Source organism: Xyrauchen texanus, chromosome 1 (genome assembly GCF_025860055.1).
Source record: "Xyrauchen texanus isolate HMW12.3.18 chromosome 1, RBS_HiC_50CHRs, whole genome shotgun sequence".
Classification (NCBI taxonomy): domain Eukaryota; kingdom Metazoa; phylum Chordata; class Actinopteri; order Cypriniformes; family Catostomidae; genus Xyrauchen; species Xyrauchen texanus.
The window spans coordinates 22187885-22202751 of NC_068276.1; the positions used below are offsets into that span (position 1 = coordinate 22187885).

Sequence of the window (14867 nt, forward strand, 5' to 3'; positions counted from 1 at the left end):
ATTTGATGTCTGTTTGTCCATACAATGAAATTGAATGGTAACCAAACTTTCAAGCTCCCAAAAAGGCATAAAGGCAGAATATAAGTAACCAATAAGACTCCAGAGGTTTAATCCATGTCTTCGGAAGTGATGCAGTCGGTTTTGGGTGAGAACAGTCCAACTTCTTTTTCACTATAGATTTTGACATCAGTAGTCTCTTTGATGATCATGATTTCAAGTTCAATTACACTTCCTAGCATCATCCAGTGTTCTGCGCATGCGTCAAGCCCCATACACACATGCAGCGACTTCTAGCAACGAAGCGACACAACCCTATTCATTTTCAATGAGACCTTCCGACTTCGGCGATGCAAACAATGGCGACCTCTGGCTTCTAGATGTGGGTGTGGCAAGCGGAAAGTCAAAGTTGAGAAAAGTTTAACTTTGTGCAAATTAATGTGTCAGTGGAGCATGTTATTCGTCTCCTTTAAGATAATGGAGTCGAGTGCTGGCAAGACAGAATTAAATGTTTCTATGAGTGATTTCACTGTTCTACATTTGTCTGTAAATATATGGATATAATAAAAAAATTTGTGGAAAGGAAAATGTCGGTCGTCTGAATGAGTTTGATTCATACATTGATTGTTCCTTCGTCTTGTTAATGATGCTGCAGTTGATATTAAAACAATCTCCACCACAGAATGTTCATTTTTAGGAACAAGAATACTGATTATTTGTCAAATTAGAATGACGTTTTAGAAATTGTTGGCAGTCTGAGTGAGTTCAATCTGTAGATTTCTTACATTGATAGATCGTTAATCCGGTTAATGATTTAATGTATTGAGCAGCGCTACTGTAATTTATATAACAACACTCTCCAAAGTAGAATTTAAATTTTTAGTGATAAGAAAATTAATTCCTTAAAAAGATATTTTAGTTTTATTGGAAATATATCTAATCTGTGATCAAATGTTTTAAAGATATGGCCAGAGGTGCAGTCCACCAATAACGTTAAAGCGACAGCAGTAGGAACACCCACTAATAAATTCACAGTACAGAGACTAGCGACATCAAGCGATAAAGTCACTGTGTGTGTGTATGGGGCTTAATCGAGGTTGAAATCATGATTGTGCCTAGAGACTGCAATGGCAAGATGTATAGTAAAATGTGGTTATCTTTTGGTCTGTTCTCACCCAAAAGTGATTGGCTCACTTCAGAAGACATGGATTAAATGTCACCATTACTTGCTTTGTATGGACAAAAATAAATAATATCTTCATGTGGAAGATATAATCTTTTATTTTTTTATTTTTTTATTGATTCCATGCAGCAAATCACACGGACCTATCTGACGCTATCAGAGCCAAAGCTTCAGATTTAGCCCAATTCACTCTGTATCTTGAGAATTTAGAAAAGGAATTAATAATAATTTTGAGGCCAGGCATAGATCTAGTAGGGTCGGGGACTAATAATAAAATATAATCTGCATAAAGCAAAATCTTATGCGCCATACCTCCCGCCACCACGCCTTGAAAATCATCTTTCTTATCCTCGCTGCCGGGTGCCCCTATACAGAGTAAAATAATCTGAAATTATTATAATTCCTGAACCCGTATATTTCCAAAACCTTAAAAAAAATAATCCCATTATTATAGATATTCCCCCTACCATATCAAATGCCTTTTCGGCATCAAGTGAGATGATCATTCGCCACTGACCACAAGATATTCATGAAACGTTCAATGTTAACAGAAGAGCTGCAGCCTCAAATAAACCCCACCTGATCTATATGTATAAGTGATGTCATAATTAATTGGCCAAAATTTGACAATATTTTTACCTCTAGCTGGATCAGGAAAATTGGACGTTAACACTTACACTCACTTGGATCTTTGTTCTGTTTAAGAACCAGACTAATCTGGGTTTGTGTCAAGGTTGGCAGGAGCTTTCCATTCTTTAATGATTCTGTATAAACTTCTAACTAAAGTGAAGCCAGTTCTGTAGCATAAGATCTAAAAAATTAAGCGGCAAAGCCGTCTGCCTGTATGTAAGGCCTTAATTAACTCGTCAAGCTCCTCCAAGATTATCTCAGAATCAAGATAATTTTTTGCTTAGTCTTCATTTTAGGGAGATCTAATGGTACCACAAAATGTATATAATATCCTCATCAGTAGACAAAGACGTGGAACTACAGAGTAGAGGTCGACCGATTAATCGGCCGATTTTTTGCATTTTTTACATAATCGGCATCGGACAATATCCACGCATATCAAGCCGATTATTAGGCAGACGCATCTGTGGGCAGCCTAGTGTTGTTGTGGAACACGTGTTCGACGCACGCTGCCCCTAGAGTCATTTACAGCTAAGTTCCTTGGAGAAAACAGTAAGGATTAAATTTGTATAACTTCTTTATATTTAATTAAAAACTTTTGATATGTTACTGCCAACTTCAAGAAAAAACGTGACATGACGTTCGGCTACTTTGGATATTGATAGTGTAGTTGAAGTTGCATTATCACAGCAGAAGGGTTGCTATCATGTCACAATAAGTAAGCAAGAATTTTGCAGTTACAGACAGTGAATCTGAGACTTTTATTTGTTCTGTTTGTGTGTCTTATATTTGAGAGGGTTGTCACTCAATGCAGAGAAATATGTAATAAAAAAAGATACCAGTACACTATAGGCTATTGAAGGCTTTGGTAAGCTCGGACGTTATCGGTTCTGCTGTCGGTACTGGAGAAATTAAGAAAATACATTTATTATTGCTATAAAGAGAAAGTTATTTTATCTCGCCAGACATTTCTATGTATAATAATATGAAACCATTTGTCTGTGATGCAATTTAGCTATTCGCAGTCAGAGAGAGAGAGAGAGAGAGATCTCGCTCACGCGGTGCCACAGCGAGCACAACACGAGCCCAGCATAATGAGTGACGACGGAGGACAGAACAAAACATTCAGACGTAGCCTGGTTTAGATCTGTGATATTAGTCTGATTTTATTTTAGATTTCATCTTCCAAAGATTATAAAAATAATATTTATACATAAGTCGCATTCTGTCTAGCACAACTTCCCTTCACAGCGGTGCACTGACATTTCTCCCTAAAACTCAAAGTTAACGTCAGAATCAGCACGATCGGTGATTGTTGTAAAATGCTACTGTTGCTAAATTGCGGGACGCGTTTAATAATAAAAAGAGCGCAAGAGATGCCGTTCCCAAGGCGGCGCGCGCTCCGAAACACACCGCAACGAGACAAGCAAACTATAGCCTACTTTGGTTTCATGTGCGCATCTAAACGATCAAATATACACAAAAATATGTCAAAACGACCGGCTTGGAGATTCACTTAAACACCGTTTATGTCTTAAATGGACGTAGTTATGGAAATAGTTGGGAGAAAATATGCTGCATCAGGAGCCTATTAGACTCGGTCTTAAAGGGGAAGCATCCTAATAAACATGCTGACGATTGAGCCATTACTGCGAATCAAACAACAAAAGGCAAAGAGAAAATCACTTACAGCTCTTGAATGAATAACTTCTGCATTAATGAGCATTAATCTGCATTAATCTATCTATGATAAACTATGCAGTGTTATTTTACAATTTATTACTTTATTAGATTTCTTTTTAGACCACACCTGAACAGTAATGTTAGTAGACCTTCCTGAAATTAAATCACTGTGCCTATATAACGTTTATCTTTGTGTAATATATATATATATATATATAATGTATTATAACAAAAAGAACCGTTAAGAATACCGTTAAAGTACCGGATCGATAAGCAGTATCGGTAAGATAGTAATACCATTAAAACCTTAACGATATCCATCCCTGTTATGCCTGTGCTTCTCTTGGATTCTCTTAATTAAAGCTGCATTTGGATCTCAACCTTCGTGTCTCAGAGCAGTTTGTAACACCTGCTTTGTTTATTTAATATATTTGTTATACATTATTTATACAATATGTTTTTACATTATACATTTTTAATTTAAGTGCAATTGCAAGTGTTCAATAAATGTATTTGTTGAGAAATGTTGTCTATCTTAAGTAATTATTTGTGTTACATTTTATCTTTCAAATAAAAGGTTCAAATAAGAGGTTAAAAACAAGCACATATCGGCCAAAATAAATCGGCAGCAGTAATCCTCTACTACAGAGATCAAGATAGAGTACTTTAAAAGCATTATTAATATCAATGTCCAAGGTAAAAATTACACCACCAGCAGATTTCACTGAGGGAATGGTAGAAAAAGATTATATGCTTTATATATCTAGCCAAAAGCTTCCCACAGAGGATACTGAGGACCAGTTGATTTAAGCATTTGTTGGAAATCAGGATTTTGCTAAAGGGATACATTAAAGCACCAACTATATGATTTATTTTTCTCCATATATGGCAACACCGCTAAACTCACCAGGGCATGATCTGAGTCTAAGATGTTTCCAATTGAGCAATCAACAACAGATGAAATGAGGGACTTTGATATAAAAAAAAAAAAACTATTCTAGAATAAATCTTATGGACTGATGAAAAAAATTTTTTATAGTCCCTACCATATAGGTTCAAAAGTTTCCAAATATCTGTAAGCCCAAGATTTTTCCACATTCTGTGAAGCGTCACTGTTGCTCTTGGGGGCTTACACACTTTTGCTTCACTATGATTAAGAACTGAGTCCATCAAAAGAATAAAGTCTCCAACCAATATTATATCATGAGGGGTACCAGCGACTTGCAACATCCCTTCAAGATCTATAAAAAAGCTCCAATTATCAACGTTAGGTGCATAAATATTAACCAAAATAAGACTTTGCCCCTGAATTTCTGCTAAAAACAAAAATGACGCTTCCTAATTTACCTTTAATCTGTTTAAGACATTTGAGTTGTAGGTGTTTACTTATCAGTGTAATGACTCCCTTACTCTTACTTGAGCCAGCACTAAAGAAAGTATGTCCACCCCATATCTTCCGAAATGTTTTGCTTCCTGCGGTGAAAAATGTGTTTCTTAAAGAAACATTATATCTTATTTCTTGCATTAAAGAAAATAAATAACCTTCCTTTTTATGGGATGCCCCAACTCATTCACATTCCACGTGGAGAGAGATAATCAACTCAGAAATTAGATTGTGTCAAAAATAAAATTATAAATATCACATTCCACATTAGTGCAACTTTCAAACCCCGAACTTTACCCAGAACAGTAAAGGAAACGTGCGCCAATCAGTGTCCATCCTTCTAAACTCAAACATTCCATGTACACAAAATTTGTAATACAGAATTACACAACAGAAGATAATCTATAAAACTGGTTGCAAATCCACTTTTGTCACTAGCGGGTTAGCAGCTAATTCCCTGTCCGATACTCCAGACAATCGATCCGTCTCGCCATCCGACAATGTTGTAACCAACTTAGAGAATTTTGTCTCCATGGAAGTAATCGATCGACGTATTACAGCAAGATTCTCCATATTTGCAATGACTTTCGTCAGCATTGCCAACACATTCATTAATTTACACCGGATTTCTTTCAGTTCACCATCTGAATTGAGTCCAGGGCTTTTGGCCTGCCACTGAGGGGAATCAGCTTGAGCATGTAAGTGTCTTTTAATGTCTCCAGAGCCTGAAGATTGTTTTTTTGTTTTTTTAACATATTGTCTACCTAGAACAGTTATCGAATCTCACTGGTTTATAAAACAAATATTATTAAAACCAGCAAAGTGCGCAGAGCTCGCCATTCACACGTCTGTTCCTCACATGGCGTCACACGATCTCCAAGATAAAAGCTTTTGAGATGACATTAGGGTGGGTAAAAGATGAGAGAATTAAACATTTTGGTTGAACCATTCCTTTTAAGGTTGCTACATAGTGTGTATTCAGTGTTAAAGTGTTCAAGCGATCGATAAGCATCTACAGTGTTGATGTTTTATTACAGATAATGAGATAATGCTAATGTTGCATGGTTTCGTTTCAGCTAGAAGATCCACTGTCTGCCTTTCCAGTGTTCAAAAAATATGACAGAAATGGGTACGATGTTCTTTTTGTTTTCTCCTGTCATACTGTACGTTCACACCAGAAGCGGCGCGAGCGTCCAAATTCGCTCTGGCTGCCCTGCCTTCGACGCTCAAGGACGCTCGTGGACGCTCTGACGTAGTTGAAATAAGCGGCAACGTTTGTTCAGAATGCTTTGTTTTGTGAACTATATTTAAAGGGGCCGCAATTTAAACATCCAGACATGTCGACCATTTACTTTTTGCCGACCGATCACAAGTAGCGTATATCCTCATGAACTCTATAAATGTGAAAATAAGAAATCGATCGATGGCAGAAAGTAATTAAAATTACAGTTGTTTGTTATCAAAATAAAATACATTTGTAATAATAACTGTGGTCTTGGTCATATATTACAGGGAAACCCGTCACGGCAATAATTCGTTTCTCCATTTTATCTTCGGAACGAATGTTTGGTGGGAACCAAAGTTTACACGGTTATGTTCTCTAGACTTCGCTATAGCGGAGCACTTCTATATTCCAATAGGTTGCTGCCGAACCGCATCACAGCTCATTACCATAATGTTGACTGCACTTGAACTTCCATCTGACGCCCACGCCGCCCAAGACTCGCCGCGCCGCTTCTCGCCGCCGAGAGACGCTGGCTGTCATTGAAAATGAATGACTTCCGGTCGTTTTGACGCTCTCGCCGCCTCTGGTGTGAACGTACGGATAGTCTATCAGTAAACTGGTGAACTAAAATCATTGTTTTTGACGTGCCACACTAATATTGTGAAAGTGTGTCAATCTGTCACAGGTTAAACCTGGAGATTGAGTGTAGACGGGTAACTGCAATGAGTCCAGACACAGCGGAATGGGCCTATGATTTGACTAGAGCCAACATGCAGACACTGTAGGTACTGAGCAAGTTAACATGTGGGCTAATCCAACATCCCCCACATTGTTACTGCCATAGCGGTTTTATGTACTTCATGTGCACAATTTTAGTGATATTTCAGAAATAAAGGCATTTTTTTACAATAGACTTTTTGGCTGTGTAGTGTAGTTTGGCTGTAATGACGCAGACGAACCAACACCGAGTTGTAAATGCGTTGGCTATGCCAGAGGTTTAACACACAAGAAACTTCCTTTTCAAATGACATTTAACATTAAAGCTGAAGAGCTTTTCTACAGTTGATCTCCACCTCACTGTTCATTTACAGTACCTACATCTTTTTGAACTATTATATAAACTTATGAATAATGAACTTGTGGTGCTTGCATCTGAGAAATGTGTATGCGCTTTTCATTTGTATGGTCTTTAACAATGTAATTTGTTTTATCTTTTAATTTGTTAGATATGAACAGAGTGAGTGGGGATGGAAGGAGAGAGAGAAGAAAGAGGAGATGAAGGATGAGAGGGCGTGGTATCTCCTTGCTCGTGAAGCTGACTCTACACCTGTAGCTTTTTCACACTTTCGATTTGATGTAGAGTGTGGAGATGAGGTTTTATATTGGTAATGCTGCCCCATTAGATCCATCTGTCTGTCAGTCATTACACATTGTTTGCCTGTGTGGAGCGGGGGTCTGTCTTGTATACCGTATGGCTTCACTAATTCTCTGTGTAGTATGAAAGCGAGACTTGTGTTTGCTTCTAATTGACTAATAATATCTCCATAGTTATGAAGTCCAACTGGAGAATAAAGTCAGACGGAAAGGCCTGGGAAAATTCCTCATCCAAATCCTTCAGCTTATTGCCAACAGGTACCACATACCGTTTTGATGGAATTTATACCACATGTAGTAAGTACTTCTTTCAATAATCATGTATCTGTTTCTGGTTTTGTGTCTTTCCTCAGCACACAAATGAAAAAGGTCATGCTGACAGTATTTAAACACAATCATGGGGCTTACCAGTTCTTCAGGGAGGCTTTACAGTAAGTCCCATCCTTTGTGACTAATACATATTCAAACTCTTGCAATATCACATACCTATTCCTCTTTTGAATACTAATTTATATTCTGGATTCTGTAATCTACCAAACACTAGACAGTAACAGTTACCATAGCAACAGGTTCCTTGGCAACTACTAAAAAAGAAAATCAGCTATCCAACTTTGTGGGTGCTATTACCGGTTTGAAGTGGAAATATTTATTGCAAGATTAATTTTGATTCTTGTGGTAGCATATGCTAGATCTTAAACATTTATTAATAAGTACATATTATTAGATTGTGACGAGGAGGAGGGTGTGGCTGGGCCGTGGTGCCCAGCGCTGAATTGTCCTAATCAGCCAGGAGGGGGATAAAGACAAGCAGAAGGTGCCAGATCGAGATAGTGAGAGAGAGACAAATGGCAGCTGTGTGTGTGTCTGTGTGTTTAAATTGTTTAACTTTATTTAGGTCATTAAAGTTATGTTGACCATTCTGCCGGTTCTCACCTCCTCCTTGCCCGTTTTGTGAACCCCGTTACATAGTTGTAGTTGGACGCCATGTGAAATATTCCATTTACTGCTGCTTCAAAGTAATTTTTTATGATTTTTTTTTAATGGTTAAATACACAAATCCTCAGTGAAAATAACTTATTCATCACATTTGTCTGAAAGCCTATTCTGTTATCATTCAAATCAGATGTTGTGCCACAAATAATCATTATCCTTCACTTTTGACTGGGTTGTAATTGTACTATCATGATCTGTCAGTACAATATTGTAACAAGTATTTTTACACAACAATATACTGTGTGTGTGTGTGTGTGTGTGTGTGTGTGTGTGTGTGTGTGTGTGTATATCTAATATATATCACACATACATGCACACACATAACAGTGTACTGTATATGATATATATAGTAATACTCAACATGACTGGCTGACCAGTATTGTTGTGTTAAGATCTCCCACATATGGTGGTAAGAATTCAATTAGACACCAGCAAGGCTCAACATTAATTTAAAAGACATAATCCTCTTCTCATCTGAGCTTTCAGGGTTATAAATGGCAATATATATGGTAAACGAGATGAAAAAATTCAGCAGCAGTTTTATGTTTTCATCGTTATGTCCTTCGATGTTCAGTGAGTGAAAAAAGTCACCTTGTTGTGTACTCTATTTTACTTAGCGAATGCTTATTACAGCTTGTTTAAAGCAAGTCTTTGAATGAGGTCCTTTGCAGTCACTGATTGTTGAACATTTAACAAAAGTTACTCAAGTCATGCGAAGTGTCATGAGACGTAGGAAAGAGCTGAATTCTTGTGATGTCACTCCAATGCTTATGTGGTGTCAAAGTATGAATACTCTAATGGCTGTCGTCTTCCTGTCAGGTTTGAGATTGATGAAACTTCACCCAGCATGTCGGGTTGCTGTGGAGATGACTGCTCCTATGAGATTCTGTGCCGAAGAACAAAATATGGTGACGTCTCGGCGCACGCGCATGGTGGCGGCCACTGTGGAGGCTGCTGCCATTAAGAGCAGGCCTTCCAGTATGGTTTCAAAGCTTCCTCATCCTAAATTCCTACCCTTCTCCATCGCCTATGAACCCCTAAAACACACACTCCTGTCCATCATAATCAACAAAGGCCCCTCTCAATGCTTGCTCTTTGTTTTAACTTAAAAAAAAAAAAACACTCTTCATGATTTTACAAAGTGATAGTAGTCCATTCTCAGTCTCTAAAGTTTGTATCCCAGAAAAGGCTGTAAAAGCCACTGTGAGCCAAATGTGACTTCTCTCACCTCAGGTATCAGCATGGTGACGCCGTATGTCTGTATTTAACCATATCCAAAAAAGGCAGAGTCCCCCCCTCCTCCTTGGCTGTTTTATTATCATAGTGGATGAATGCAAGTGTGGTTCACAGTGGGTATTGCAGCCATTTCATCCTACACCTCTTCAGGGTAAATGTATTTTCACAAAAGCTAAAGTTTGATAAACTATCTTCTGACATCAAAGAATATGAATACAATGATCTGCAATGTTTATAATTTGAAACCACTGAACCTAGTCTGCCTCAGGTCATTGAATTTAATCTAACAAATGTTTTATAACAGCTCTATTAGGGAATTGATGGATGAGGTATATGTTTATGTTGGATTTGATACAGGGGGTTGGTATGTTTGTTTTGGTGGACCCATAGTAACATACTTTAATTTTACTTTAGTTTTTTAATCATAACGTTCTTTTATCATGTTACTGTATATGTCATTTTTCTTCACTGTATATAATCTGTTTACATTTTATTTGCCTTCACAAAGTCATTGGGAAAAGTGTAAAAGCTTTTAAATTGACAAGTTTGAGAGATGAGTGTTCCTGTCTTGTGCTCTCTTGTTGAACAGAAACAAAAGGTCATTCCAGCTTTGTCTTGTTAACTTTGTATGCAACAAATAAAGGAATCTTGTTCGACTTATGGAAGTTCAATTGTGTTTTAATTGTTAAAAAACATTGAGTTTTAACATTGTGAATTCTACTTAAACTGGAGCAGTGTGAAGTCCCATGCTGCTTCAAATGCTCAATCATCATTTCTGTCCCAAAGAAATCCAAAATCACAGGATTTAATGACTACAGACCTGTCGCCCTGACGTCTGAAATCATTTGAGAGACTGGTGTTGGCCCATCTGAAGGACATCTCTGGACCCTTTCTAGATCTCCTTCAATTTGCTTATCAAGCAAACAGGTCTGTGGATGATGCAGTCAACATGGGATTGCATTACATACTTCAACATCTACACAGACCAGGGACATACGCAAGGATCCTTTTTATGGACTTCAATTTGGCTATCAACACCATCATCCCAGCTATTCTCCAGACTAAAATACACCAACTCTCTGTTCCCATGTCTGTCTGTCAGTGGATTACCAGCTTTCTGACAGACAGGCAGCAGCTAATGAGATAGGAAATTCACTTTCAGCACATGTACAATCAGCACAGGTGCCCCCCATGGATGTGTGCTCTTCTCACTGTATACAAATGACTGCACTGCCAAGGACCCCTCTGTCAAGCTCCTGAAGATTGCAGACGACCCCACTGTCATTGGCCTCATCCAAGATGAGGATGAGTCTGTATACAGAAGGGAGGCTGAACAGCTGGCTGTCTGGTGCGGTCAAAACAACCTTGAGCTGAACTTACTTAAAACAGTGGAGATGATTGTGGACTTTAGGAGGAACACCCCAACACTGACCCCCCTAACCATTATAAAACAGCAATGTGGCAGCAGTGGAGTCATTCAGGTTCCTGGGCACTACCATCTCACAGGACCTGAAGTGGGAGACACACATTGACTCCATTGTGAACAAGGCAAAGCAGAGTTGGAATTTCCTTTTCCAGCTTAGGAAGTTCAACCTGCCACAGGCGCTGCTGATACAGTTCTACACAGCAGTCATTGAACAGCACTTCAATAACTGTCTGGTTTGGTTCAGCTAAGAAATCGGATATCAGAAATGTCGTCATATTGAATGATATCAGAAGACTATAAAGGACAGTTCGGACTGGTGAGAGGATTATTGGTTGTCCCTGGCCTCCCTTCAAGAGTTATACACTTCCAGAGTGAGGAAAAAGTCTGGAAAAATCACTCTGGACCCCACTCACCATGCCCATTACCTTTTTTTTTTTTTTTTTTTACTGTTGCACTCTGGCCGATGCTTCAGAGCTCTGAGCACCAGAACCGTCAGGCACAGGAACAGTTTGTTCCTCAGGCTATCCATCTAGTGAACAGTTAAAACTGCCCCATTGAGCAATAATTATGTGCAATTCACAGTTTAATCTTTTTATATTTATCCAACACATCTACCTCTTCATTTACATTCCCTTGCTTCTGTATATAACAGATTTGTAATTGCACTACATGTGTGTGTTTATATATTTGTCTTATTGTGTATTCTATATATACTTTATTTTCTATCCAATTTTTTTTTTCCTGTTTCTATATTTATTTATTATTTTTAATAATTTTCTGTCTTGTTGCTGTATTGTATTGTATTGTTGTGCACTGGAAGCTCCTGTTACCAAGACAAATTCCTTGTATGTGTTCCTGGCAATAAAGCTCATTCAGATTCTGATTAAACTGTTCTTAAAATGTTTAGAAAGCTTAAGTGATTCAAACTTTATAGAGTTTATAGAGTCTCTGTTTCAGGGGATTATTAGGTGAAATTAAATTAATACAACTTTTAGCAAGCAAGAATCAATTAACTTAGTCGGAGGCTGGCCTTTAAGGACATTAGTGTATAATGCAATCGATAAGCAAACTAAAAACAAGATTTCTAGCTCTTTTTTAAAAAAAGTTGCGTTTCACATGAACTCTCCTTGGGTCTTTGGGTATTTTTGACTGGAATCACTTTTACTGATTTAATAAAAATGGGTTCCTTTATCAGAGCGGTACAAGATATGGTGACTATTCCTCCACTTGCCATTTGAACATACAAAAACATAATAAATTGGACATGATTCAAAAAGTCTTAGTGGTCATAAAAAAGTAACACAGCCACAATCAACCACAAATCAGGTCTTTGCAGTCAGAATTGACCAACCATTGAAAATGAATGGGAAATACCAGAACACAGCTTTTATTTATTTGTCAAATACAATCAATAAATCAGCCACAATGCAGAAAAAACATACACATATGTTTGAGATGGGTGAGACTATAATACACACTCATTCACACACTTAAAAACACACAAAGAATTAACAATAAATCAGCCACAATGTTAAACACACACACACTTAGAAATGAGGGGGTGAAACAATAACTAAGCCATGCTGCAGAACACACGCACAGAAATAAATGAGACTTAGACAGGAAGCAGGACACCCAACATAACACACATACAGAAATAAATGAGACTTAGACAGGAAGCAGGACACCCAACATAACACACATACAGAAATAAATGTGTGCTGACAGTCCCCCAAGAGACATTAAAATCAAAGATTTTTAAAATCCATCTGCAATGTACATGCCATCACAACTACACACTGCCACGGATGTATGAATGCATTGAGATATTGTATTATTTACTGTTCTTAATAATAGTATAATGGTTAGACAAATAATAGTTTGATAATGTCTAAATGTATATCTAAGTGCATAACTTGTGATCAAATATAAAATTCTTTTTCAACAAGCAATCAGACTACACACTGCAGCCATCTACGTTTTATTACTGTCACAACATTATTTTCAAGTCATGTTATGTATTTGTTCACCAGATGGGAGCAATCTGCCTCCGATGTCACATTCTCATATTCTCTTCATGTTTCAACTCATAGAAGTAGGTTTTTTTTTCTGCTCTAAAGTTTCATCAATTTGCATATTTGGATATGCAAATTAATGGTAAAATTGATCAATTTATATGTAAACAAGATTAAAATAAAATCCCAAAAGAAGTGCAATTTGATTAGTATTATGCTTACTTCAGGGAAGAAGAAATGGTATCATTATCGTCATCATCAAAAAAAAAAAACATAGGAGGATTAAACTGTTCTTAAAATGTTTTAAAAGCTAAAAGCCCATTGGGGCTTAGCCGAAGTATGACAAAATTGATAGAGCGGAACTGTTGTATACTGCTCTGTTTCAGGGGATTATTAAGCGTGTGGCGCAGTCGAAGGAGCTGTGTCTCGTTTGGAAGGATGCTTTTATTTATTTATTTATTTATTGCAGAACTTATATATACATGCATACATGTAAGATCAGGGAAATGAAGCATGGTTGTATCTCTTACAATGAACAATCATAATGACAGAAACAAAAAACAAATATTATGGATTTGCGGACATCAAAATATTTAATTATATACACAGAAAAAAAACCCTACGATTAAATCATATCTTTGAATAAGTCATCAGAATGGATCTATTTTTTTTTTTTTTTTTTTACTTTTTCTGTTATTTATAAGTCTAAGGGGTGAAATAATATAGTTAAATTCGGCAAGAAAAAGAGGAAGGCATAAAAGAAACTTAAGCCATTTTTGCTTGTGGTCGACATACACTATAAAATAACCATCAAGATGCCACTGTTGGGCCCTTGAGTAAGGCACTTAACTCCATGTTGCTCCAGGGGAATTGTCCCTGTAATAAGTGCACTGTAAGTCGCTTTGGATAAAAGGGTCTGCCAAATGCATAAATGTAATTGTAAATGTATTGGTTATACTACAATCACAAAATAAATGGGGAGCTGTTTCTTCAACAAAACCACAAAATTAGCAAATTTCCTCAGTATCGGAATATTTAGAAATGGAATTAACAGGATAGATTTTATAAAGGATTGTATCATGAATTTATATACAAAATGTTTACATTTGTTACAAGGTCCCCAGGATGCGTCCTCCGGAGGTCGCATTTGTCGGCCGCATACGTCATCGAGGCTGTCTCGTTTCAGAAAAGCGAACTGAGACACTATTTTATTTGTATTTTTTCACCGTTATTTATTTGTATTTATTTTTTTCACCTTGCTGTTCGGAGCTTCCGTACGATTGTGACCTAAAAAAATCATATTGCAGCTCTCTTTCACGGGAATTCGGAGTATGCATGAGGTGTATCCTTCGTGGGCACTTACAACCCACAATTCTTTGCGTCAATGGAAATGTCTAAAATAAAAATGACGCCAATTTGCCCCTAAATATGATATTCAAACGCAAGGAATGTTAATTCCCAAGTTGAATTACCTTAGTAGGTAGATGGGTGCAGAGTATATAATATGTATAATTATATTAATATATAATTAAAATAAAGTATTACACTAAGAGCACACCTGTAAAATATATTTCATTTTCTCTCTACATTATAACTCTCCTAAAATGTACCTCATGAATTCCCTTCCAGAGGGACTTTGTTCCCTTCTCACTCAGCGCGCTCGCGCTTGTTAAAGAGTGGTGTGCTGTCATAGCAACCATGTAACGTTACGTTTCCGTTTG

The 14867-nt window shown here is 37.2% G+C and overlaps 1 protein-coding gene across 1 annotated transcript in view; it reads left to right on the forward strand.

The window, feature by feature from the left end:
* naa40 (N-alpha-acetyltransferase 40, NatD catalytic subunit) overlaps positions 1-10357 on the forward strand; it is a 13288-nt gene extending 2931 nt beyond the window's left edge. Inside the window, exons 3-8 of the mRNA XM_052135545.1 lie at positions 5954-6006; positions 6788-6883; positions 7329-7487; positions 7651-7734; positions 7830-7907; positions 9289-10357. Coding sequence (XP_051991505.1) covers positions 5954-6006; positions 6788-6883; positions 7329-7487; positions 7651-7734; positions 7830-7907; positions 9289-9433 — 615 coding nt within the window. The 3' untranslated portion in view covers positions 9434-10357. The remainder of the gene's footprint in view (positions 1-5953; positions 6007-6787; positions 6884-7328; positions 7488-7650; positions 7735-7829; positions 7908-9288) is intronic.
* Positions 10358-14867: the final 4510 nt, after the last annotated feature.